Source organism: Anabrus simplex, chromosome 4 (genome assembly GCF_040414725.1).
Source record: "Anabrus simplex isolate iqAnaSimp1 chromosome 4, ASM4041472v1, whole genome shotgun sequence".
NCBI classification, from domain to species: domain Eukaryota; kingdom Metazoa; phylum Arthropoda; class Insecta; order Orthoptera; family Tettigoniidae; genus Anabrus; species Anabrus simplex.
In genome coordinates this window covers 384,423,437-384,447,604 of record NC_090268.1, presented here as the reverse complement: position 1 = coordinate 384,447,604, position 24,168 = coordinate 384,423,437, and the positions used below count along the sequence as shown (strand labels likewise).

Below are 24,168 nucleotides of genomic sequence, written 5' to 3'. Positions count from 1 at the left end.
AAAAATTGAAGGGAAAGGACACTTCGAAAAATGAAGGTATCGGCCAAAGAAAGACAAGGGCCACGAAGGGCGTGAAAATGACTCTCTAGGCCTCGAGTGCTCTAATACCGTCGGGGTCGATAAAGAACATGAGTTGACTAAGGGAGGTGGGATAGATAGATGAAGATGAGGAACCTGGCACAAGTAAGTGAAGCAATGCCGGTACTCATCTAAGGGCTCCGTAGTCGCCAACCCACGTTCCAAAGTTCAAAGTCCTAAAATGAATCGTATTATTATTATTATTATTATTATTATTATTATTATTATTATTATTATTATTATTATTATTATTATTATTATTATTATTATTATTATATCCTATTTCTTGCCCACAGCCTATTTGGATCTTGGAAGGTACACCTTTATTCTTGTTGACTGGGATTCAGTGACCAAGAATATGAACTATTATCTTTCTGCTGCTATGGTACCAAGTTCTTCTAAGGTAATAGCGCGCGCTCTGGACAACATGATCGACGCTGGTGCTGGCCTCTGCCACATGTCAGGATTTAGTCTCGGAGGGCATGCTGTTGGTCATGTGGCCAGAAATATGCGCAACCGAGTGAGGCATCTCGTTGGTAAGTAACTACAGCGTTCTCCAGTAGATATGAATGATCTGCCTGCTATTATTTTGTGCTACTAGCATACTTTGCAATAAAACAGTAAGATATTTGGGTATTATTATTGATGGAAAACTACCATGGAATGAACAGGTAATAACTCTTTGTAAAAAGCTGCACGGATGTTTACATCCTTTGAAGAGGTACAGGTTGAAGACATTTTTACACAGAAAAATAAAAACGAATTTCTTACAGTCTTTAGTCATGCTTTTGTACGAATATTTCAAGACGCGGTCAGAGTACGTTTCAATAGGCCAGGCGAACATTGCGATCTTAAGAGACTGTCACATCCAGAAGATCAGTATTCCTGAGCTGTTTGTCTGTAACACCCGGCCTCTTTGTCTGCAAAGATAGATTCTATTACAGTTCGAAACTTTCATCAGATCATCTCTACTCATAACGCGGGAGTTTTCATCAATAAGTCCCAACTTGATTCCCAGCTCTTGGTACCCAATTTTCGCTACTTCAAGCCGATTGTACCTGTCCCGGGCATCGTCAGAGTACTATGTATAAAATCCTGCTTCTCAAATGTCACGGGTGGAGATATTACGGATAAAGGACTTCGGAGGATAAATACCCGTGCATCGAAGTTCCATCCTCCCTACTTTCACCCAGAGCAACGGCTACGCTCGAGAGCATATGGAACATGGTTCTGTCCGGTGAAAAGAAAATGGGCATGTAACTTTTACCAAATTCAAAACACAATTTTATTCACTGAGAGATCATTGGTCTAAAATTCTATACACACATGAGATGCCAAATAATTGCCTGAGTGGCAGTTTGTTACCTCTACTACACTTAACTTATCGCACGGATAATGCCATTTAAAGTCTTTAAGAGTTCTTATACACTCTTGAATTGCATTCTGACATTCTCAAGCTGAAACCATTCAACATTGCATATACTACAAATTCACTGCCACATGTTCTCCCTTTCACTTTAATAATGATATCGTTTGGATATCCACTGTATTCTAGGAGAACACATACATTGCATGAAAACGTGTGTTTTATTTTCTTACGTCGTGAATTTCAAAGTATTTGACGAATGCATTTCTTATTACATCAACAAATTACCATGTCATGAAAATCCCGCCGTCGTCTATCACTAGTGGTTCCTATAATATCACATTACACATAAACAGGCTACTGAATATACGTGTCCCTCCGGGGTAACAAACTTATTACTAGTATTTAAATTTGCCGGTCTGAGTGGTTCAGACGGTTGAGGCGCTGGCTTTCTGAACCCAACTTGGCAGATTCGATTCTGGCTCAGTCCTTTGATATTTGAGGGTGCTAAAATACGTCAGCCTCGTGTCGGTAGATTCAGTGGCACGTAAAAGAACTCCTGCGGGACAAAATTCCGGCACCTCGGCGTCTCCAAAAGCCGTAAACGTAGTTAGTGGGACGTAAAGCAAATAACATTATTGTTACAAGATATACAATGCGGGCATTACAATGCTGGTAAGCCTGTAACACCAAAATGAATCATCATACAATTATACAAAGCACAAAAAATAAAATACATAATATGGTGAAACATTATCTCTGTAAACAAGTCAATAAATACACCCCAATGCTCTCCAGAATCTGTGATCCCACAGAAGTCTTCTGGTATTGATCCAAGGACCTCGATACCAGTCCGGTATCGAGCCACGCCTTCTTGACTTCGAAGTGCTAGCTGAAATTCCCTAACTACGACTTTATAATAATACCCTAATTGGAGGAATGCATCAACTACCAGCTAATTAAACATAAAGCCTTCCGACGGTAAAGACAAATTACTACACAAGCGAATATTTAAATACTGTGTTTTGAAATGGGCGAGACTTTCTCTGCAGGTCAGAAGCACCGCGTGCTAGGAGACAAAGCCCTTCAGAAACAAACAACTGAAAGGTCTGGAGCCTCACCTCTCTTTCAACCCTCTACTCTGAGGCCATATATCACCCGCCTAGGGAAACACGCCTTGGCCAGAAACAGCTGAGCGGATATACACAATTCTATCCGGAATAAACGATTAATTATTAATTCATCTACCACATATTTTCCATGCATACTACCCTCCATGGGTATTATTCATATATCATTCACTTTCTTCCACTGCCTCAGCAAATTACACTCCTGGCTTTATTGTTATTATTATTATTTTTATCATGTCCTGCATACCTTCACATATTACCTCTATCGTCCTCAATTTCGAACACATGTACTTAATATCTCCACTATTTAAATACCTTCTAGAATATATTTAAGATGACCTTTACCGACAGGGAATTACGGTATAACATTTCACACACTCACGTATCTTTCTAGGTCATTAGTTCGCACCTTGAGTCATCGTTTTTCTTCTTCACTTATCAACATCCTTAAACTAAGGGAGTATGTCTATAACCATGCAAGATTTTAATTCGGACAATTAATACTCGGAACTTAAGAAGACCCTACCAACTGATTTAAAATGGAAATACATAAAAGTCAGCCGAATAATTTAAATCCACCCCTACGAGTGCTTCACTAAACACACATAACAACTTATATGGCAGTAAACACTACTTCATGCATATTCCAGGGGATAACTTTGGTGAGTAATCATTAATCACCCAGAAGACAAGAAAAATAAAGCTAATAAAACTGTACTCCATTGAGAATCGCATATCTCGCTATCTACAAAAGTTATTCAAAGTACTGTTTATCTGACTTCAAGATGAATGCAATAATGTTCGTAACCACTCATAGGCTCGAGGTGGAGTACAACAAGTAGCGATTGCTGTCACTGAAGATCGCCACTCACGCCCCGTTCATTACAGATAGGGACAATTGATAATTTACCTATCCTCCAAACTGAGCGTCACAACTCACTTACAAATTCCTGGCTAGTATGACTACATTTATTTGGTAGCGTTTATAGCATCTGATAAATTCAAAAGGGCTAACTATAGCACACTGATCTTTAGCTCTCCGTACTAGCTGTCTTACTACACACTGACGATACAGATAGCTTGACCTGGTTTCTAAATGAAATTCATATGTTTAGCCTGTATAGAATATAACAAAATATATTGTATTCACTCTAAGCCTCCGTGGCTCAGGTGGCAGCTCAGCTGCCTCTCACCGCTGGGTTCCGTGTTTCAAATCCCGGTCAATCCATATGAGATTTGTGCTGGACAAAGCGGAGACGGAACAGGTTTTTCTCCGGGTACTGCGGTTTTCCCTGTCATCTTTCATTTTAGCAACACTCTCCAATAACATTTCATGTGCCATTCATTAATCATTGCCCCAGAAAGGCGTGACAGGCTTCGGCAGCCGGCACAATTCCTAAAATCAGCGCTAGATGGGGCTTCATTCATTCCATTCCTGTCCCGGTCGAATGACTGGAAGCAGGCTGTGGATTTTCATTTTCATCTTGTATTCACTCTATCACAAGAGTATAACTCATCACCCGAACTTGATATAAATACCACACGCACCTTTCACACAATGACTGGAGAAAGAAACACTTAGTCTGCACTCTTACATGAACCACACAACCCTGTTATTATAGAATAAGATGAAATGTGCAGGGTGAAGCGCTTTATATACGAGACTAGTGGATTTCGCTATGGAGAGTGAACGCCCTCCCTCTTTGACATATTCGATCCGCTAAGAGTAATCTTCCATAGTCGAATGGATGCTCAGTTTGTAGCTCTTTACACCCTCCACCTAACGAACTATTTTCATTAAGATCGGATCGCAGGCTTCATGTTAATTAAGAATGCGTCCTTTGGATTTTAGGTTTGCTGGGTGTGGGTAATGGGTACTCCGTGCTCTGCGTCATGGAAACCCGCAAAATATGGTGGTGGTGATTATTGTTTTAAGAGGAAGTACAACAACAACAACAACAACAACAACTCAACTCTATATAACACCAGAGGTAAAAATGGAAGGGAACCGACCCTTCGAAAAATGAAGGTATCGTCCAAAGAAAGACAAGAGCCACGAAGGGCGTGAAAATGAAAGACTCCAAAGCCCTCGGAAACCTAATAGCTTCGGGGTCGGAAAATATTATAAGTTCACCTTGGAAGGACGGTTAGGATAGATGAAAGCGAGCAGCCTGGCACAAGTAAGTGGAAGCAATGCCAGGACTCAGCTAAGGGCCCCGTGGTTGCTAACAAACGCTCCAAAGTTCAGAGCTCCTGGGGGCCTTTTCAGTCGCCTCTTACGACAGGCAGGGGATACCGTGGGTGTTATTCTAGCGCCCCCACCCACAGGGGGAGAAACCCCCAAATGTCTTCTGGTCCTCGTCACTGCGATGCTGTCCCAAGTGGCATCATTAAGAATGTGTCGAGAAGTAAATCATATTTTTACATCATTAAATACTGCAAGTTATGCGGAGTTAATTGATCCCTTTTATGTAGTTTCTTTCTGTGCTTGTGACGAATTATCATTATTATTATTATGATTAGTTAGACTGCGTGCGAAATCTGTGGGTTAGTATCCAGGAAATAGGCGGGGAAGTGATCGTAAGATACAGTTATTTCGTTGAAACCATGTAAATTAACCACGCCTGACACAGCCAGCATTTTAAATCTAGCGTCATATCGCTAGCTCTCTTGCACTATAGAGAGGGCAATACCATAGCTCCTCACTCTCGTTACGCGTAATTAGGGCTCCTGCCTCCGAACTGGCGTTCGTGTCCAGGACAGGGAATAAAATTCTACTTACAACCAAATATGTGACAAACTGATGCGGAAAACGGCACATATATCCCGACATGTGGTATTGAACGGTTTCACGATGAGTACATTCTTTACCAGCTATGGCCTCGCATGCACCCGCAATATGCTCGACTGTCTCAGCTGTTTCTCCTCATCGCCTGTATTTGTCATTCACTTCTTCCTTTAAGATATATTTGAGGTAGTTAATGGTGTTTATGATTCTATCCTGGATTACTATTAAGAACCATTCTGTTTCTCCGTGGAGGTAGCCATGTTTTCGCCAGAGAGTAGATTACAGTTTATCAACAGATGGTTGACTTATAGTGAGGAAGGAAAGCAACGGGAAACTACCTCACTCCTAATTTCCCTAGTACGCCTCTTCAGTGATGCCTAAGCCATCTATGACAGCTGATGGCGGAGCTGTTGAGGATCCAACCAGCCTTCGGGCTGAGGACTAAACATACATACATACATGAATCATGGAGTTCTTTCTTCTTCCAGGCTCGTTGCAGTTGTTCTTTGTTGGCAAATTTCAGAGTAGGAGTCGACATGCCTTTAAGATCGAGTGTAGTAAACTTACCATTAGCACAACAGATTTTGATCTTGCCATGAATGGAAGTATCTTCGTAATTGTTCCTGTCTGTTCTTGGCATATATTACTGAGGTTGAGAATTTGTCTTCCTCCATTTAAACGTGTCGAATTCACTCACTCAATTGCAGAATTAGGATGCAGTTTTCTGTTTGTTGTCAGACATGTTCTCAGTTGTCTCTCCATGTCCACTGAATTTGTTTCAGACAATTTACGGACACCAGATGTGTAGATGAAAACAGGGACTGCGAAAGATTTAATTGAATTTACTTTGTTTCCTGCATTTATGAATTACTTTTTAAACAGCTGTGAATCTCTCAAGGAAAGCAATCTTTTTTTTCTGTGATGGTTGAGTAACTGATCCATTTAAGTTGATGAAACCCCAAGTACTTGTAAGATTTGACTGGTTTGAGATATTTAATTACTTCCTTTTCAGAAATCTTAAATTCATCAATAGTCTCAAATTTTCCTTGATGAACTATTCTACATTTCTCTGTTCCGAACTCCATGTGCACATCATCAGAGAAACTCTTCGTTAAAGTTAGAAGCTGGGTCAGTTCTTCATTGCTAGTGGCATTTACCTTAAGGTCATCCACGAACAGGAGGTGACTTACTTTGTGGTTTACTTCAAATATCTTTTATGTTGTAGCCATAGCCTGTTCTATTGAGTATTCGGCTCGGTGGATTAAAAGCTATATAAATCCGCAAGAGACTGAGGGAGTCACCTCGGAACATTCTCTGATTCTTTGAACAAAATTCACACACTGCATTCGTATATTTTACAGGAAAATTTTACCAGAAAACCTGCACTAGATTTTACCTATTTATGTAAATTACGTGGCAAGAATATTAGCGCACAAAGGAGACAGTAGGAGAAAATTTAACACCACATAGTGAACAATCTCATGGCAGTCGTGTTACTCTATGATTATGAGAACAACAAATTAATTGAAATCTTCCGACAATAATAGGTTACTCTACATCGGGTACTGAAGAAGTGGATAGAGGTCTTCCCCGAATGTTCCAGCAAGTTGTCTAAATTCACCTGGCATGTAGCGATTAGACTATCATGTCTTATTTCTCTAGTATACCTTCTTGGGTTCAGCACTTATGTGAATTTGACACAGTTTTACAATCGGATGCCCTTTATGATGCTTATCTTACATGTAAGGATATACAGTAATAACTATTACTCGTGATTTGTAGTTTGGTGTGTTGTATGTAGATAGATATGTGTGTATTGAGACAAATACCAGTCCCAGAGCCAGAGAAATTAACCGTATGCAGTTAAAATCCAAGACTCGTCCCTGAATCGAACCCCGTGCCCTTTGAACTGAACACGGGTGTGCCAGCCATTTAGCCAAGGAGCCTGGCATCCCTTGTTTCATTATATCTGTATTTTGAATCCTCAGTAGAGCTTCTCTATTTCCATGTATATTGTATACATCAGAGGATATCTTGAACTGTCTCGAAACCAAGTATTTGATGTGCTATATTCTGTTCCTATTTCAGCTTTGGATCCTGCTGGACCGTTATTCTACAAGCCAGTAAAGTGTGTGTCACCTATATCAGACAACGATGCGGACTGTGTAGAGGTTCTCCACACAGACAGAGGCAAGTTTGGAGCCCCAGTGAAGACAGGCACGGTGGATTATTGGATGAATGGTGGAATAAGACTTCAACCAGGCTGCTTCTGTAAGTTGTCTTAGTAAATGAATGTTATCCTTTAGTTGTACTGTCTAGGATAATTCGTCAGATGTCTTCTGCAGACAGCACAGTACAGGAACGCAATGTGATCAATATGAAATAACATTTGAAGACAGCCTCTCATGTTTAAATGCCGTCAATGTTATAATGATAGCTGAGTAACTGAGTGTTTCAGAATCCCGAAGTCAGTGAAATTAGAGGAATGCATATTACAATCATCGATGACCTCGAATGAATCCTGTATCCACCAACTCTCTGACAGTAGAGATATAAGCTGTCTGCCTTATTTATAACATGACTAGTATTCGCATGACATTGTCCGCAATATACATGGTATTTTTTCGCCTCACCTGTGACTCATCCGAGAAAGCTATGGTATTTTATTTCTCCACTGTCTCTTTACCAAACTCCTGTGCAAACAGGAGATAAAGTAGACTATGAACATTGGCTATTACAAGCGTCTTAAACATGAGTCTTTTTCTCAGACCCATACTTTCCTGTGTTCACTGCGGAGCGGAACGTCGGTTACACTTTACTTTTCACCGGAGCCGTTGTTTCCCTCTAGCATAAATGGCCCATAGATGAACGCTATTATACCATCGAGTGAGCCAACAATCCATTCTCGGTTCACTTGCACTAATGAAGCTCTCGAATATCCCACAAAAGAGGCAGTTTTCGATATGCTACTACCATTCATTCGGTATCCTATCACTATGGCTTTTTGGAAAACAGTTCATTCGCGTCCCTTACCCACACCGGTAAGTTTGCTCTTCACTCAACCTGACTTGTGTGCTTGCTTATATAAACCCTCAGTAAACTATGGCACGTGTTATCTGTGACGTGATATCTGAAACAAGGGTATAATATTGTGATACAATGTATACAATGATTCGTAAAATTACATGCCACTGAAGTACATGATATTTTTTGTCGGTTTGTAACCTGTGAAACTCACTTTTCTATGAAATAGGTTTTTACGACTTTTGATAGGACACATGGAAGAAAAAACAAAAAAAACTTTATAGGACTCAGAAAGCTTCTCAATTTTAATTTTCAAGTGACAAATCTACTGCGGGATGAAAAATACTCCATTCCAGTTCTCACCTATGGACATGAAACATATACCCTACATAGTAAAATACAGTCAACAGAAATGAAATGCATCAGAACAATGAACCAAAAGACCAGTAAAAACAAGATTAGAAATGAATCAAACAGGAAGGAGGCCGACAACAAAATACCTGTTACCGAGCTTTGAAGGAAGACGCGGGATACAACGGTTTGGACATGTTCTGAGGATGGAAAGAATGAGAACAGTAAATAATTACTTTGACAGAGAAGTGAAAGGTGGGAGGCCAGCTGCAAGGCCAAAGAATCGATGGATAGGTACAGTGAAATCGGAGGTCTTTTTTGCTATTTGCTTTACGTCGCACCGACACAGATAGGTCTTATGGCGACGATGGGACAGGGAAGGGCTAGGAGTGGGAAGGAAGCGGCCTTGGCCTTAATTAAGGTACAGCCCCAGCATTTGAATGATTTGAAAATGGGAAACCACGGAAAACCATCTTCAGAGCTGCAGACAGTGGGGTTCGAACCTACTATCTCCCGAAAATCGGAGATCAGCTGGAATAATTTCAAGTGAGAGGACGTAGAGGAGCAGAAACAGTACTTTGACAGGAAAAAGTACGAGGGCTTGTACACCACACCCAAGAAAGTGAAGCCGTCAAATGATGACGATGATATAGACTATTTGGTAAGTGTGTCATAAAATTGGGCCAAATCCACAGAAGTGCTGAACAGGGGCCTTATGGGGGATGGGAATATTTGGATGGTCAGACAAGGAAGAGGAAGGGAAGTGGCCGTGGCCATAAGTTAGGTATCATCCCGGCATTTGCCTGGGACAGAAGTGGGAAACCACGGAAAACCACTTCGAGGATGAATGAGGTGGAAATCGAATCCCCCTTTACTCAGTTGACCTCCCGAGGCTGAGTGGACCTCGTTCCAGTTCTCGTACCACTTTTCAAATTTTGTGGCAGAGCCAGGAATAGAAACCGAACCTCTGGGGGTGGCAGCTAATCACACTAATCACTACACAACAGAGGCGGACAGAAATAAATTTAAATACCAAGGATACCGAAGGATATAGGGAGCCCAATTCTCACAATGATGTAGCCAAACCTATCAGCAGATTCCGAGAGACGGCTCTCTATCTGGGCGGAATGCATTGAACTCTGCGGTCACCATACGTTAGCTCCGATTCCGACACATGACGATGATCTCCACACGTTCTTCGGTCATCAGCACCATTATTCATTCGGCGATACCTGCATAGATTAAAATAATAAATCAGGCAATAATTAATAAACTGTTTACAATAGGGCAAACCTGTTTTGCGGCATTAAACTCCTCAAGAAAATTCAAGCGAAAACTATGTACCGCATGCCTATTGTTCCTTTCAAAAACCTTAAGTTGAGTTCAAGATGGTGACCGGAATTGTCACATGAGTCCTTGGGTTTGCCCCAGATATCATATGTGGCCTATGTGGACTTCCAACATACCAGCATTTCCTATGACAATGCTGTCACCAGGATTTTGGCTCACCATTTTCACAAATAAGCATATTAAGTGACAATAACTTACGGGATGTAACTTTCTCGGAAAGATTACAAACTCGTCAAAAATAATTTTCACCTCCTAGTACAGACCATTCTTCAATATTCTATGTTTGAGAATTTTATGCTCCAGTCACATTTATCTGAAGTGGAATAATAAATTACATTCGGAAATAGCAGCAAAAATCAGTTATATATATTTCTAGTTATTACAATGAACGTCACAGTTTTGAAGTGGTAGGAGAACAATTCTCAGACTGCATGGAATATTTCATAAGTATGTCCAGGCATGTGTATTAACAATTTTACCCTTATTTTAACTAATAATAAGCAAACATCAGTAAGAATACATAGAAATGGACTTCGTTTAATTTTCATAAATAATCTTTCATGTGACGCGATGGGTGTCAGGGGAAGCAGGTTTTTGGGTATTCGAACGAGAATCTGATTGTCCCCTTCAGACTAGGCTCATGTGACTCGGGCCAGAGGCAACATGTCCCACTCATCGGCTCTTCTCTCGCTTCAGGAAATAAGCAGAATATGGGTGCCCACTTAATCACGTGTACCATTGGTACAATGACGAGAGTCATGCGTATTTTGAATGTTGAAGTGCTAGGTGACGCTATCTGACAAAACGTTTGCTGGTGTTCGAGCAGTTTTGAAAAACGTTTGAAGTTGTTTGTACATCGCTCTTATGACGACGATGGGGTAGGGCAGAGCTATGACTGTGAAGGAAGGCGTCCTGGTTTGAATTAAGTTACACACCCAGCATTTGCCTGGCATGAAAATAGGAAAGCGTATTTAGGGATCCGACACTTCGAAAAATGATGGTATTGGCGAAAAGGAAGACAAGGGCCACTAAGGGCTTGAAAATGAAAGACTCCCTAGGCCTAGCAACCTAATACCATCGGGTAGGAAAAGAACAAGAGTTGACCTAGGAAGATCAGTAGGATAGATGAAAGTGAGGAGCCTGCCACAAGTAAGTGGAAGCAATGCCAGGACTCAAGTGAGGGCCCCGTAGTCACCAACCTAGGTCCCAAGTTAAGAACCCCTGTGGCCCCGTTTAGTCACCTTTTATGACAGGCAAGGGATACCGTGGGTGTTATTCTACTGCCCCCGCCCACAGGGGGATCTGAATTCCAAGAATAGTGATGTTTGAGAAATAAATTGAGGTTGCTACTTAAGGTGGAGACTTGGGAGCAAGAAGATGAGCTGCTCTACCAAGCAGCATATTCTAATCTCTCAGTGGAGAGTTGGCGTGGAATGACATTAGTAGAAGATTTTTTTTTTTTTTTTTTGCTATTGGCTTTACGTCGCACCGACACAGTTAGGTCTTATGGCGATGATGGGACTTGGAAGGGCTAGGACTGGGAAGGAAGCGGCCGTGGACTTAATTAAGGTACAGCCCCAGCATTTGCCTGGTGTGAAAATAGGAAACCACGGAAAACCATCTTCAGGGCTGCCGACAGTGGGGTTCGAACACACTATATCCCGAATACTGGATACTGGCCGCACTTAAGCGACTGCAGCTATCGAGCTCGGTATTAGTAGAAGAATAAACTTGAGTGTAGCCTTTAAAGGTAGGAGAGTTCATAATATGAAGATAAAGTTGGAATTCAAGAGGACAAACCGGAGAAGATATTCATTTATAGCACGAAAAACAAAGGATTGGAATTGTTTATCAAAATAAAAGAAGCGGCCATAAATTTCCAAGTTGTTTAAAAACACTTAAGGAAAGGTTAGGTAAATTACTGATAGGGAATCTCTCGCCTGGGTGACAGCAGACCATTACTGATTTATTGATTGATTGATTGATTGATTGCTTGCTTGCTTCCTTGATTGATTGATTAATTGATTGATTGATTGATTGATTGATGTATATATGTATGCATGTATTGATTGGTTGATTGATTGATTGATTGATTGATTGATTGATTGATTGATTGGTTGATTGATTGATTGATTGATTGATTGATTGATTGATTGATTGATTGATTGATTGATTGATGTGTCTGCAAGCATCCCTTTCCTCACCGAGAGACAAACTACTCACCCAGAGACCCGGGTTCTCAGTCACACGAGACTCAATTACCTGAGTCTAATAAAGTGCCTTGCAAGCCTCGTCACAGCTCTGCACGGAGAACTTCGCTTGGCATCAACAAACCAGCTACTATACCGAGCTTCCCTCTCTACCACTTCAAGTTATTAAAATCGTCAAGGTCTTTATGTGGACACCAAAATGACGTGTATTAAGTTTTAAAAGGAGAGTTGAATCGAAAATCCCATGTTGTTGTTTGGATTATCAGAACATAGACTGCCGGGCGAGTTGGCCGTGCGGTTAGGGGCGTGCGGCTGTGAGCTTGCATCCGGGAGATAGTGGGTTCGAATCCCACTGTCGGCAGCCCTGAAGATGGTTTTCCGTAATTTTCCCATTTCACACCAGGCAAATGCTGGGGCTGTACCTTAATTAAGACCACGGCTGCTTCCTGCCAACTCCTAGGCCTTTCCCATCACATCGTCGCAATAAGACCTATCTGTGTCGGAGCGACGTAAAGCCACTAGAAAAGAAAAGGACATAGACTGCTTTGATGCAGCGTTCCTTGCCACCCTATGCTGTGCTGTTTCATTTCTACGTAACTACTACATCCTGCATCTAATTTAATTTGTTTGTTATTCATATATTAGTCTACTCCTGCCGTTCTTATCGCCTACTCTTCCCTCAAAGACTAACTGAACAATTTTTTTTGTTAGTTGTTTTACGTCGCACCGATACAGACAGGTCTTATGGCGACGATGGGGCAGAAAAGGCCTAGGAATGGGAAAGAAGCGGCCGTGGCTTTAATCAAGGTACAACCCAAGCATTTGTCTGGTGTGAAAATGGGAAAACACGGAAAACCATCTTTAGGGTTGCCAACAGTGGGGTTCGAACCCACTATATCCCGGATGGGAGCTCACAGCTGTGCGCTCCTAACCGCACGGCCAACTCACCCCGTGAACAATTTAGGAATGTCTTAAAATGTGCCCTATTATTCTATCTCTTCGCGTCAAATTTCACCGAGTTGTTCTCCTCTCACCAGTTCCAATCAATATCTCGTCATTCGTTATTCGATTTACTAATCTCACCTTCAGGGGCTGCCTGGCCGAGACGGTAAAGGCGTGCTCGGTTCTCCCGGAAGGACGTGGGTTCGAATCCCCGTCAGGAAGTCGTAAAATTTAACAAACGATATTTCCAGTTCCGAAGGTGCATACGGCCCTGAGGTTCACTCAGCCTACACCAAAAATGAGTACCAGGTTAATTCCTGGGGGCAAAGGCGCCAGGGCGTATAGCTAACCATTCTATCCCATCAAGTGCCGACGTTACCTTCCACCCCTTCAAGGGCCTTCATGGCCTGTACGGAGATGACTTTGCTTTGGTTCGCATCTCACCTTCAGCATTCTTCTGTACGATCACATTTCAATAGCTTCAGTTCCCTTTCTGTGCTAGTGATCGTCCACGTTTCACTTCCATACAATGTCACACTCCAGACAGAAGTCTTCAAAAACATGTCTCTAATTCCAATATCAATGTTCGAAGTCACTAAATTTGTTTTCTTAAGAAAGCCTTCCTTGCTTGTGCCGGTCTGCATTTCTTATGTCCTCCTTACTTTTGCCATCATTTGTTATTTCGCTACCCAAGCAACAATATTCATGTACTACATTTAAAATTTTACTCCCTAAGCTAATCCTTCCTGCATCACATAACTTCGTTCGACTACACTCCATTACTTTCGTTTTGGACTTGTTTTCATCTTGTATTCCTTCTCCAAGACTATGTCCATACCATTTAGCAATTTCTCCAGATCTTCTTAAGACTCAGATAAAATAGCAATATCATCGGCAAATCTCAGAGTTTTGATGTCATGTGCTTCGATTGTGATTCCCTTTAAAAATCCTCTTTGATTTCCTTTATCGCCTGTCCCCGGTCCTATAGAAACATTGAAAAGGAGAGAGGAAAAACTTCTGCCTAGCCTCATTTCTTAATGAATTGCTGCACTTCTTATAGCCCTCGATTCTCTTCACTGCCGACTGAGTTTTGTACAATTATAGATAATTCTTCTTTCTCGGTATCTAATCCCGATCACCTCCAGAATCTTAAATATCTTGATCCAATCAACATTATCGAATGACTTTTCTAAATCCACGAATACCACTTTCGTGGGTTTGTTTTTCTTAATTCGATCCTCTAACATCAGACGTAAGGTCAGGATTGGTTCACGTGTTGCTAAATTTCTTCTAATGTCAAACTGATCTTCTCCCAACTCATCTACAATGTGTCCTTTCATTCTTATGTTAATAACATGTGTTTAAATTTTGCAAGCGTGATATACTAAACTAATGGTGCGGTAATTTCCTCACTTTATCATCACCTGTCATTTTGGGAATACGTATAACAACATTCTGCCTAATAAAATCGGATGACACTTTTCCAGTATCACACGAGTAAATATAATTTCAGCAAATGATTTTCCGTTTCTCTCTAATTGAAAAAGGTGTATTATTCTCATTGAAATTCAAGTATGAGTAGATAATGTTCAGATATAATGACCATTTTGTCATGCATCAGTACGCAAAGATATTGTGAATGACATTCATATATATTTTATAATCTATTATAAGTTAACATAGCAATATGTAATGAACAGTTACTATTGTGTGTTTAAGCAATCACCTGCAGTCATACTCGAGCATTGTTCTATTGGATAGAGTCTCTCCAAAACCCGTCCTCATTCGTCTCCAGACAGTGCAGCTCTTGGCTTAGCTTCCTACTGAACTTCTGTTCCGGCAACAATGTCGCCATCATCGGGCAATGCAACAAGAATACGTAAGTTGATAGACACTGCATACATTGATTTGTTGGAAGGAATACTCTGTAGATGCTGGTAGAAATATCTAGGAGCAGTTAATGTGATCAAACAGCCCCATCACACTTAGTTGTGTTCCTGAATGAAATCAGGTTAGGATTCCTTATTGAGTAGATGCATCCCTATGACATTATGCAATATCCTGTGTCGTATTAAAATATTTATGGACAAGAAATTTGCAACCGTGCATGGTCTCCGGGCGATCGCAGATTGCCCGTCGTTGGTTTGCATACTTCTCAACAAAAATATTGGTTATTACTAAGAAAAAAGTATGTTGCAATGCGTTGACTTCTTAGTGAAGCCTTATTTATTTGTGGCAAGGAGGGAAACTGGGTTTCCCATTACAACAACGCACCAGGTGAGCACATTATTCACATAATGTACCATATCTGTTCTTCCTCATCTTCCGCATTTCCTAGATCTCGCCGTAGCAAGTATTTCCGAAAGTCAAAGCCCTACTGATGACCACCATACTCAGAGGTCCCTAGGGACCAGTGAGGGATTATAGCCCGTCGACCGTTGTTTCAGGCCTTGAGTGCTATTTCAGAGTCTAAGTTGTTGGGAACATAGCGGATGTGATGAAAGGTGGATGCCAATTTTTTAAGGGATCGAACTGGCCAGAATATGGCCTGCGCCCCTTACGGGGCGGATGGTGCCCTTAGTAGGGCGAATGTTGGGGGGGGGGGACGTTAGTTCTCTGATATCAGAGGCCAACGGAGGGAGGGGGAAGCAATGTCGGGTGGAGGATCACCCATCCATTAGGTGACCACGCCCAATGTTGCTGTCATAATTATTAGTTGTAGAATTTTGCATAATTACTAGGAGGTAAGTTAGGGCAGTCGGAGTGGATGATGGTGCTGCGGGGGAGTTGCTGAAGAGGGCTGGATGAGGAGTTGAACGTCTTGGTACAGGGCGGGTACAGGGCGGGGTTTGAACAGGGGGGAGATTAGCTAATAATTAGTTGACGGCTTGGCAGAGGAGGCTGGTTGAGGGACGAAAGTAACTGGATGAGGAGCAGATTGAGAAGGGTGAAATTATCGAGACATGGCAGGGCGGGGTGTTGGGTAGGAGGGGGTGCTGGGTTCGAAGTGGTGAATGTACGGGGGTGAAGCTGAGGGGGGAGGGGGGAGTGGGTGTTCAGATGTTGTGAGTGTTTATAGTGTGCCTTAATTGCCTGCTGTAAGAAAGGACAGCCAGGGTAGGAGGCTGCGTGACTGCCTTCACAGTTAGCGCACCTCGCCTGTTCCTTTGGTATTTTACAGTGTGGCGGTGAGGGCCACCACATCTGTTACATCGAGTAGCTTCTGGGCATGAGGCCGCAGAATGGTTCAATTTTACGCAATTATAGCACTGAATGATGAATGAGGATGGGCGGGGTCGAGTTAATGTTTTGGACGTGTTGGGTGTTGGTGCAAGATTGGACTGGGGGGAGGGTTTATCACGCCTGCTCCCAGTTTGAGTGTGTTTGTTTAGTGTGGCCTTACACGGTCGCGAGACTGAAGGGGTCTCACTTCCGGGCTCGGAAAGTGGTGGGAGGTCGGTGAGTGGGGGTGTGATTGTGGATAGCGTTGTCTGTTGGTGGGGTGGGAATGAGATATCGGATTGTGAAGGCCTGGATATTTTAGGAGGAAGGCGGGAGAAGAGAGTTTGGCTGAATTTGTGATTGACGGGTGGGGATGCCTGTATTAATTGATGGGTGGTAGAGAGAGGTGGTGCGGGGGTGGGATCGGTTTGAGAGGCCTTGTCATCAACTTCGAGATCGGTTTGAAGAGCCATGTCTTCAACTTCAACTAGTTCCTTGCAGATGAAGTAGCGAACTCCATGGTTATCCAGGTGGACGGTGACGTCATAAAAGCTATCTGCGTCGTTTGCGAAGATGATGATAAAGCCATTTTTAAGTTCTTGGAGGAATTGGATGTAGTGTAGGACGGGAGTTATAACTGTGTTTGTATGATGACGGTGGTTTAGTATTGCGGCTTTGTCATTGGGATCAATGGTGTGCGGTAATGGGATAGTGATGAGGGAGTACATGATCTGGAACTCATTGGCACGGTGAAGCAAGCGAGGGAGGTGGGGGGGGGGGGGGGTTGGGATTAGGGACTGAGGACATGGTAGGAGTTTTCGGGGTCCCAGCTAATCAATCCACCGGGATTAACCCGACGGGGGGGGGGGGAAGTAGTGGGGTAGAATGGGGTACAAAGGGCCAAACTCCGAAGAGGACCGAATAAGGCGCACTCAGTGGGCACCAGTCGTGTCAGGTGTAGTTTTAACGGATCGCGCCGGGACAAGACACGAACAGGTGATCCACTGAGCGCTAGACAAATTTGCTTTGGTGCAGGGCGGCCCTAAGACTAAGGGCGGGTTGGGTGGCTTGGCTGGGTGTGCGGCCTGTCGAAGAGCTGGTGGTAATATGGTGGACCGCAGAACGAAGGCTCCCAGAGTATATCCGGGAAGACGGACCGCGCAGGGAACTTGGCTGCTCTACGATGATTGGTTGGCTCTACTGCAGGGGCGAGCGGAAGCTCGCGGTGCTGGTCTGGCGGCGAGGCGAGATGATGGTGATTATTGTTTTAAGAGGAAGTACAACTAGGCAACCATCCCCTACATAACACTAATTAAAAGGAAAAATGGAAGGGATCCGACACTTCGAAAAATGAAGATATCGGCCAAAGGAAGACAAGGGCCACGAAGGGCGTGAAAATGAAAGACTCCCTAGCCCTCGCAAACCTAATAGCGTCGGGGTCAGAAAAGAACAAGAGTTGACCAAGAGAGGTCGGATAGGATAGATGAAAGTGAGGAGCCTGGCACAAGTAAGTGGAAGCAATGACAGGACTCAGCTGAGGGCCCCGTGGTTGCCAACCCACGCTCCAAAGTTCAGAGCCCCTGGGGCCCCTTTTAGTCGCCTCTTACGACAGGCAGGGGATACCGTGGGTGTTATTCTACCGCCCCCACCCACAGGGGGAGGTGAGGCGAGAGCGAGTGGGCTATGCTGGCACTTGGCGGGCGTTGATGGCTTGGCTGGCGGACGACGACGGTGAGCTGGCGGGTTGGCAGGGTGCAAGCTCGGATAAGGCTGTCGGACGTCTGCTCAGTTCAGGCGCTGGCTCTCGAATGGTGGATGGTGTCGAGGGGCGGACATTTGCGTCTAAAGATGTGAAGATGAATGCGCCGAGCGTTCTGCGGGGAGCGACCGAATATAGACTGTAGGATTGTTTCCAAAAGTTATAGAGACACTGAAGGAATTGGGTCAAGCCCAAGAGAGATATACGAGGGCGAATCAAAAAGTAAGTTACTCTAGCTCGCACCGAGAGCACACTATGTGTCGTGACCGTGGCCAATGCGGAGCAAGCTACAGTAACTGCTGACAAGTCCAATAGTAAGATTAGTGTGGTATCCCATCGTGATGTGTGTGCAGAGCGGGCTAGGCTCAATGGCGCGTCAACTGGATGTTCACTTCAAATTGGAGGTGCGTGCAACGTACAGATTTCTATGGGCTAAACGACTCAATTGCAAGGAAATTCATCGTGAAATCACTGCTGTATATGGTGAGCGTGCAATTTCTCTCCCAGATATTGTAAAGTGGTCTAAGCAATTTGACGCCGGACGAACGGAATAACACGAACGGATATCGCGAAGGTAGACCCGCAACGTCCAGTACCATTGAAAATGTTGGCGGTGTGGATGAGATCATTAGGGAGAACCGTCTCATAACACTGCAGGAAATTGTCAGCATGCTGAACATTTCGTATGGCAGTGTGTTCTTCATTATTCACCAGCACCTTGGATTCCGTAAACTGTGTCTAAGATGGGTCCCACATCTGTCCACCGATGTTCACAAAGGGCAACGTTTCCAGTCGTCAATGGGATGTTTGCAACGATAATCTGCGGAGGGCAACGAGTTTCTGCGGTGAATCATCACAGGGGATGAAACGTGGGTCCGCCCACTTCACCCTCGAAACAAAGAGAACATCGATGGAATGGGTGCACACAATATCACCACCATGAAAGGAGGCCGAGGTCCAACCTTCAGCAGGAAAGGTAATGGTGACAGTGTTCCTTGACATGGCGGGTATCGTGCACGTGGAATTTATGCCGAAAGGCACGACTCCAATTCGGCTTCGTATTATCGAACGTTGAAACGGTTGCGTAAAGCAATTAAAGAAAAGTGGTGGGGAGAATTGAACGCTGGTGTAATTTTGTTGCACGACAACGCAACATCTCACATAGCCAGTCAAACATCCGAACTGCTGCAGCGATTCAAGTGGGAGGTATGGCAACATCCTCCATAAAGTCCAGACTTAGCGCCATGCGATAATAATGTGTTCGGTAAGTTGGAAAAGGATCTCGGTAGAGACGATACCGAAACGATGAGGAGGTGAAAGCAGCTGTCTCCAGGACGTTACATAGCGCTGGAGGCGATTTCTACGCTTCCGGAATCGAAAAGTTGGTTGACCAACCCGTCAACTATTTACAGTCACTTGAGGACTACGTGGAAAAGTGAACTTACATTGTATGTGTTGCCTATGTGTAGGTGGTTTCATAAATGGCCATAAATTAGACGTGTAACTTTCTTTACAATTCACCCTCGTACTTCTGAAGTTACCTGGATTGCACTTATCTCTTTTTACCCATGGTGCAATATTCATGGAATCTTTCTGTTATCCACATTTTTGATAGTCCGAACAGTGTTGCTGACATATTTCCACATTTCTGCGAAACTTGGTCTTCTTGGCAGACCTCGTAGTTCTTCAATTATTTGAGTAATGATTGGACTTGAAATGTTGGGGGATTTATGCGTTCAGGCATGCGTTCAGGCGGTGTTTCTGTTAATTTTAAAAAATTCCTTGGGTTCTTGGCATTTTAAAACTATTTTGCCATGCTTTCGGCATTTTTCTTGTTACTTTGTGCCATTTTTCATCTTCACGTTTCAGCATTAATGTAGGGGTTCATATATTTGTAGTTGTCTTCCAAAGATTTTCTTGGTCTCTAGAACTGGTTTTGCAGTAATTTTATTCTCTTGAGATGATTAGTTACTTCTGGCATAGTCTCCTGATTTGCATGATAATTTGGGCGATTTTTCTAATATTTTGAGGTTGATAGAATTTTCTTCTGTTTTGTTGGTTTGAAATGTTAACTATGCTTCTTGATGAATTTTATCACATTATGATTTCCGCCAAGCATGTCTCTTTTACGTGGGTTTATTGTTGTTGTTGCTATTTTGCTTTACGTCGCACCGACACAGATATGTCTTATGGCGACGATGGGGTAGGGAAGGCCTAGGAATTGGAAGGAAGCGGCCGTGGCCTTAATTAAGGTACAGCCCCGGCATTTGCCTGGTGTGAAAATGGGAGACCACGGAAAACCATCTTCAGGGCTGCCAACAGTGAGGCTCGAACCCACTATCTCCCGATTACTGGATACTGGCCGCACTTAAGCGACTGCAGCTATCGAGCTCGGTTTTACGTGGGTTTAAAGGTGCTAAATGTTCAGATTGTAATTTGAAGAATGGTATGAGTTCTCTCCAATCGTTCGTTAATCTTAATGTTCGTGTAGATTCTTGATATTTGCCATTTCTGATTCAATGATGTGGGTCTTAATTCCTCTTTTCTTTGTTGGATTTCGGCTCCTTCTTCTTTAGAGGTGTGAATTTAATTTTAATTTTGACTATATACTGGTCTGAACCAGTGTCTACTCTTTTTTTGAAAACTTTAGCGTTGTAGAATTCTCTGCGAAAGGATTTGCCTCTGCATACGTAATCCAGCTGCCGTTCCCCATTTCTTCAATCAGACTGTTTCTCAATGACGGAGCATGTGTGAAACATGTCTGAGGTATTTTTCGGACAAGAAGTAGTGAACAAGAATATGAGACTAAAAGTCAACATTTACATCTATCTCGTAGAGAAACGTTTCCGTGGGTTCAATAGAATGAAGAAAGTACTGTGTATAAATCTACATTTAGTGCAGTATATATCATGTCAATGTAGGGCCATTAATTCTAATTTTCTGTTTGATAGTCTGTATGTAGCGAGATAATATCTGTGTGTAGGTCATGTACTAACAAACTATTATGTTTCAGAATTCCTGGCAACTACTTTCTGAGGACGAAGAGGAGACGTCCATTCGGAATAGGACCAAGTGGTTCTTCTCCAGCGTTTATTATACCACGCGTCTGAACTGTAGATAAAGTGAAATCAATTACATCTTCTTTAATTTTTCTATCGACGCTTATAAAGGATCCTAAACAACACATACTTATAAACATCCCCAAACTTTATAATCCCACCTTATGTATATTTTCATCAGATATTATACGAATGTATATAAATTAGCGTAAAATATTTCGAGGACGTATTCGCGACGAGAAGACATTCAAATACTTTCATATGACCCTGGTCCTGGAAATACTAAGTTTTATGTTTACACTACTTTGAAAACTAAATGGAAATCCACAGCCTGTTTCTAGTCATTCCACCGGGTCAGGAATGGAATGAATGATGTCCCATCTAGTTGTGAGGATAGGAATTGTGCCGGCTGCCGAAGCCTGTCGCACTCCTCTGGGGCAATGATTAATGGTTGACAGATGAAATGAAATTATATTGGAGAGTGTTGCTGGAATTAATTATGACAGGGAAAACCGGAGTACCCGGAGAAAAACCTGTCCCTCCTCCAATTTTTCCAGCACAAATCTCACATGGAGTGACCTGGATTTGAACCACGGAACCCAGCGGCGAGAGGCCGGCGCGCTGCCACATGAGCCATGGAGACTCTTACACTACTTTAATGCTCACAAATAAGGCAAATGTAAAATATATTCTATTAAGCAAGTTATTACAAACATTTCTATTTGTCCTTCTCCTTTGTCGATTAATCTCCTGCCTGCTTTTCATGTTTCGTTGTATTCTGAAGAAAGCACCTGAAGTGCTTTTTATTTGTTTAAATTCATCTACATACGCCCTGTCGGATCGTCATTATTGAATAGAGGGGTCTATTCTTCCCTTAATGCAACTGTTCTTGTATTATCTGAAATATTTTCGTCCACATTATAAAGATTTCGTTCCTTTAGTTCACAATTCCGTATCTCTCTCGGTCTTCCAACCTCTAAAAACATTAATCTCAAATGTTCCCGTTTTTTCTAACAATGGTGAATTCGTGAGAATATTCTTGCACAAGGTAACTACATCTTGGGGGTAAAATTCAAGGTGAATAATACACGCTCTGAAAGCTTCCATGTGAACATCGTGCATGATGACAAATGGCGTATGGCTTTTAATGCCGGGAGTGTCCGAGAACATGTTCGGCTCGCCAGGTGCAGGTCTTTTGATTTGACACCCGTAGGTGACCTGCGCGTCGTGATGAGGATGAAATGATGATGATGAATACTTCACATACACCCAGCCCCAGTGCCAGCGAAATTAACCAATTAATTTTAAAATCCCCGATCCTGCCGGGAATCGAACCCGGGATCACTGTGACCAAAGGCCAGCACGCTAACCATTTAGCCATGTAGCCGGACATGACAAATGAAGTAGACGTCTACTATATCATGCACTGAATACATATTTGTTACTGAAAACAACTTGTAAGCAACTAAGCAAACAAAAGACAGTGAAACAGAGAAAAACAAATGTCATTTCTCGATCTACAGGAACAGTTAATGCAACATGAAACCAATTTGCCTTGAGAACTAATTAACTGTCAGTGCAAACAGAGATACTTTGATAACTCAGAAATTAAGCATTTTCAGGACAACTTTCACATGAATCGTTTGAGAAGTTTTGTTGTTAGGAACGTGTCACTAAAATGTTTGAGACCGATGTGCATACACTCTGTACATAAAATACTTTTATGATAGCACTATGTTCGCCGTGCTACTTTCCTTCTTAAAGGATTTCCAACTATATATACAATTCAGCAACTACTTAATTTAGTTATGATAATTATTTGGGGATATTAGGTCGTGTAATAATAAATAAATAGCAGCTGACACGTTTCAATCCTGCGACCAGGATCGTCTTCAGAGCAACAACAAAGCAAAATGGCTACGGTCACTCCAGACTCAAGATAGAGAGACCTTGTTAGAAATGTAGTTCATTCCAGGGCCTCCAGAGTCACGGAGAAAGATGTTGACGAGTTAACTATGGAGGGTAGCCATGATCTACTCAGTATATAGCCGTCACCTTTGTTGAAATTATTCGGGCGTTTAGCAATTTCTATCGCCTCACGTATGATTCTGGGAATAAAATGTTTCTCTTTACAAATGACAGAAGTTGCATCAAAAATTATTTGATGGTCATTATGTATGGCATGTTCTGCCACAGCAGACTTCTCTGGCTGGCAAGGACGTAAGTGCCTGCGATGTTCTTTAACCCTTGTTGCTACTTTCCTACATGTTTGGCCAAAATAAACCGATCCACAGGAGCAAGGAATCATATATATTCCAGCGCAGTTTAAACCAACAGGATCTTTGACAGAGAAGTCTGCTGTGGCAGAACATGCCATACATAATGACCATCAAATAATTTTTGATGCAACTTCTGTCATTTGTAAAGAGAAACATTTTATTCCCAGAATCATTCGTGAGGCGATGGAAATTGATAAACGCCCGAATAATTACAACAAAGGTGACGGCTATATACTGAGTAGATCATGGCTACCCTCCATAGTTAACTCGTCAACATCTTTCTCCGTGACTCTGGAGGCCCTGGAATGAACTATATTTCTAACAAGGTCTCTCTATCTTGAGTCTGGAGTGACCGTAGCCATTTTGCTTTGTTGTTGCTCTGAAGACGATCCTGGTCGCAGGATTAAAACGCGTCAGCTGGTATTTATTTATTATTACACGACCTAATATCCACAAATAATTATCATAATGTCATTTAGTGGTCGTGAAAGTCTACGTATTAAGATTACTTAACGTAGTATTTAACCCTTAACGTCGCTCACGAAATGTATGTTTATAATTACGAACGCAAAAGTTAAAGCACCTGTAAATAGACAAAGGAATGGAATGA

The 24,168-nt window shown here is 42.5% G+C and overlaps 1 protein-coding gene across 1 annotated transcript; it reads left to right on the top strand.

Annotated features, from left to right (window-relative positions):
* The first annotated feature begins 460 nt into the window (after positions 1-460).
* Positions 461-21,330, top strand: LOC136872285 (lipase member H-B). The gene is made up of 4 exons (XM_067146105.2): positions 461-614; positions 7,451-7,633; positions 14,959-15,118; positions 21,234-21,330. Exons 1-4 carry the CDS (start codon positions 461-463, stop codon positions 21,328-21,330), a joined length of 594 nt encoding a protein of 197 aa, XP_067002206.1.
* The last annotated feature ends 2,838 nt before the right edge of the window (positions 21,331-24,168 follow it).

Coding starts and splice junctions, on each gene's coding strand:
- LOC136872285 (XM_067146105.2), top strand. CDS start 461: ATGGTACCAAGTTCTTCTAAGGTAATAGCGCGCGCTCTGGACAACATG. Junction 615..7,450: donor CCGAGTGAGGCATCTCGTTG/GTAAGTAACTAC, acceptor TTCCTATTTCAG/CTTTGGATCCTGCTGGACCG. Junction 15,119..21,233: donor GGGCAATGCAACAAGAATAC/GTAAGTTGATAG, acceptor ATTATGTTTCAG/AATTCCTGGCAACTACTTTC.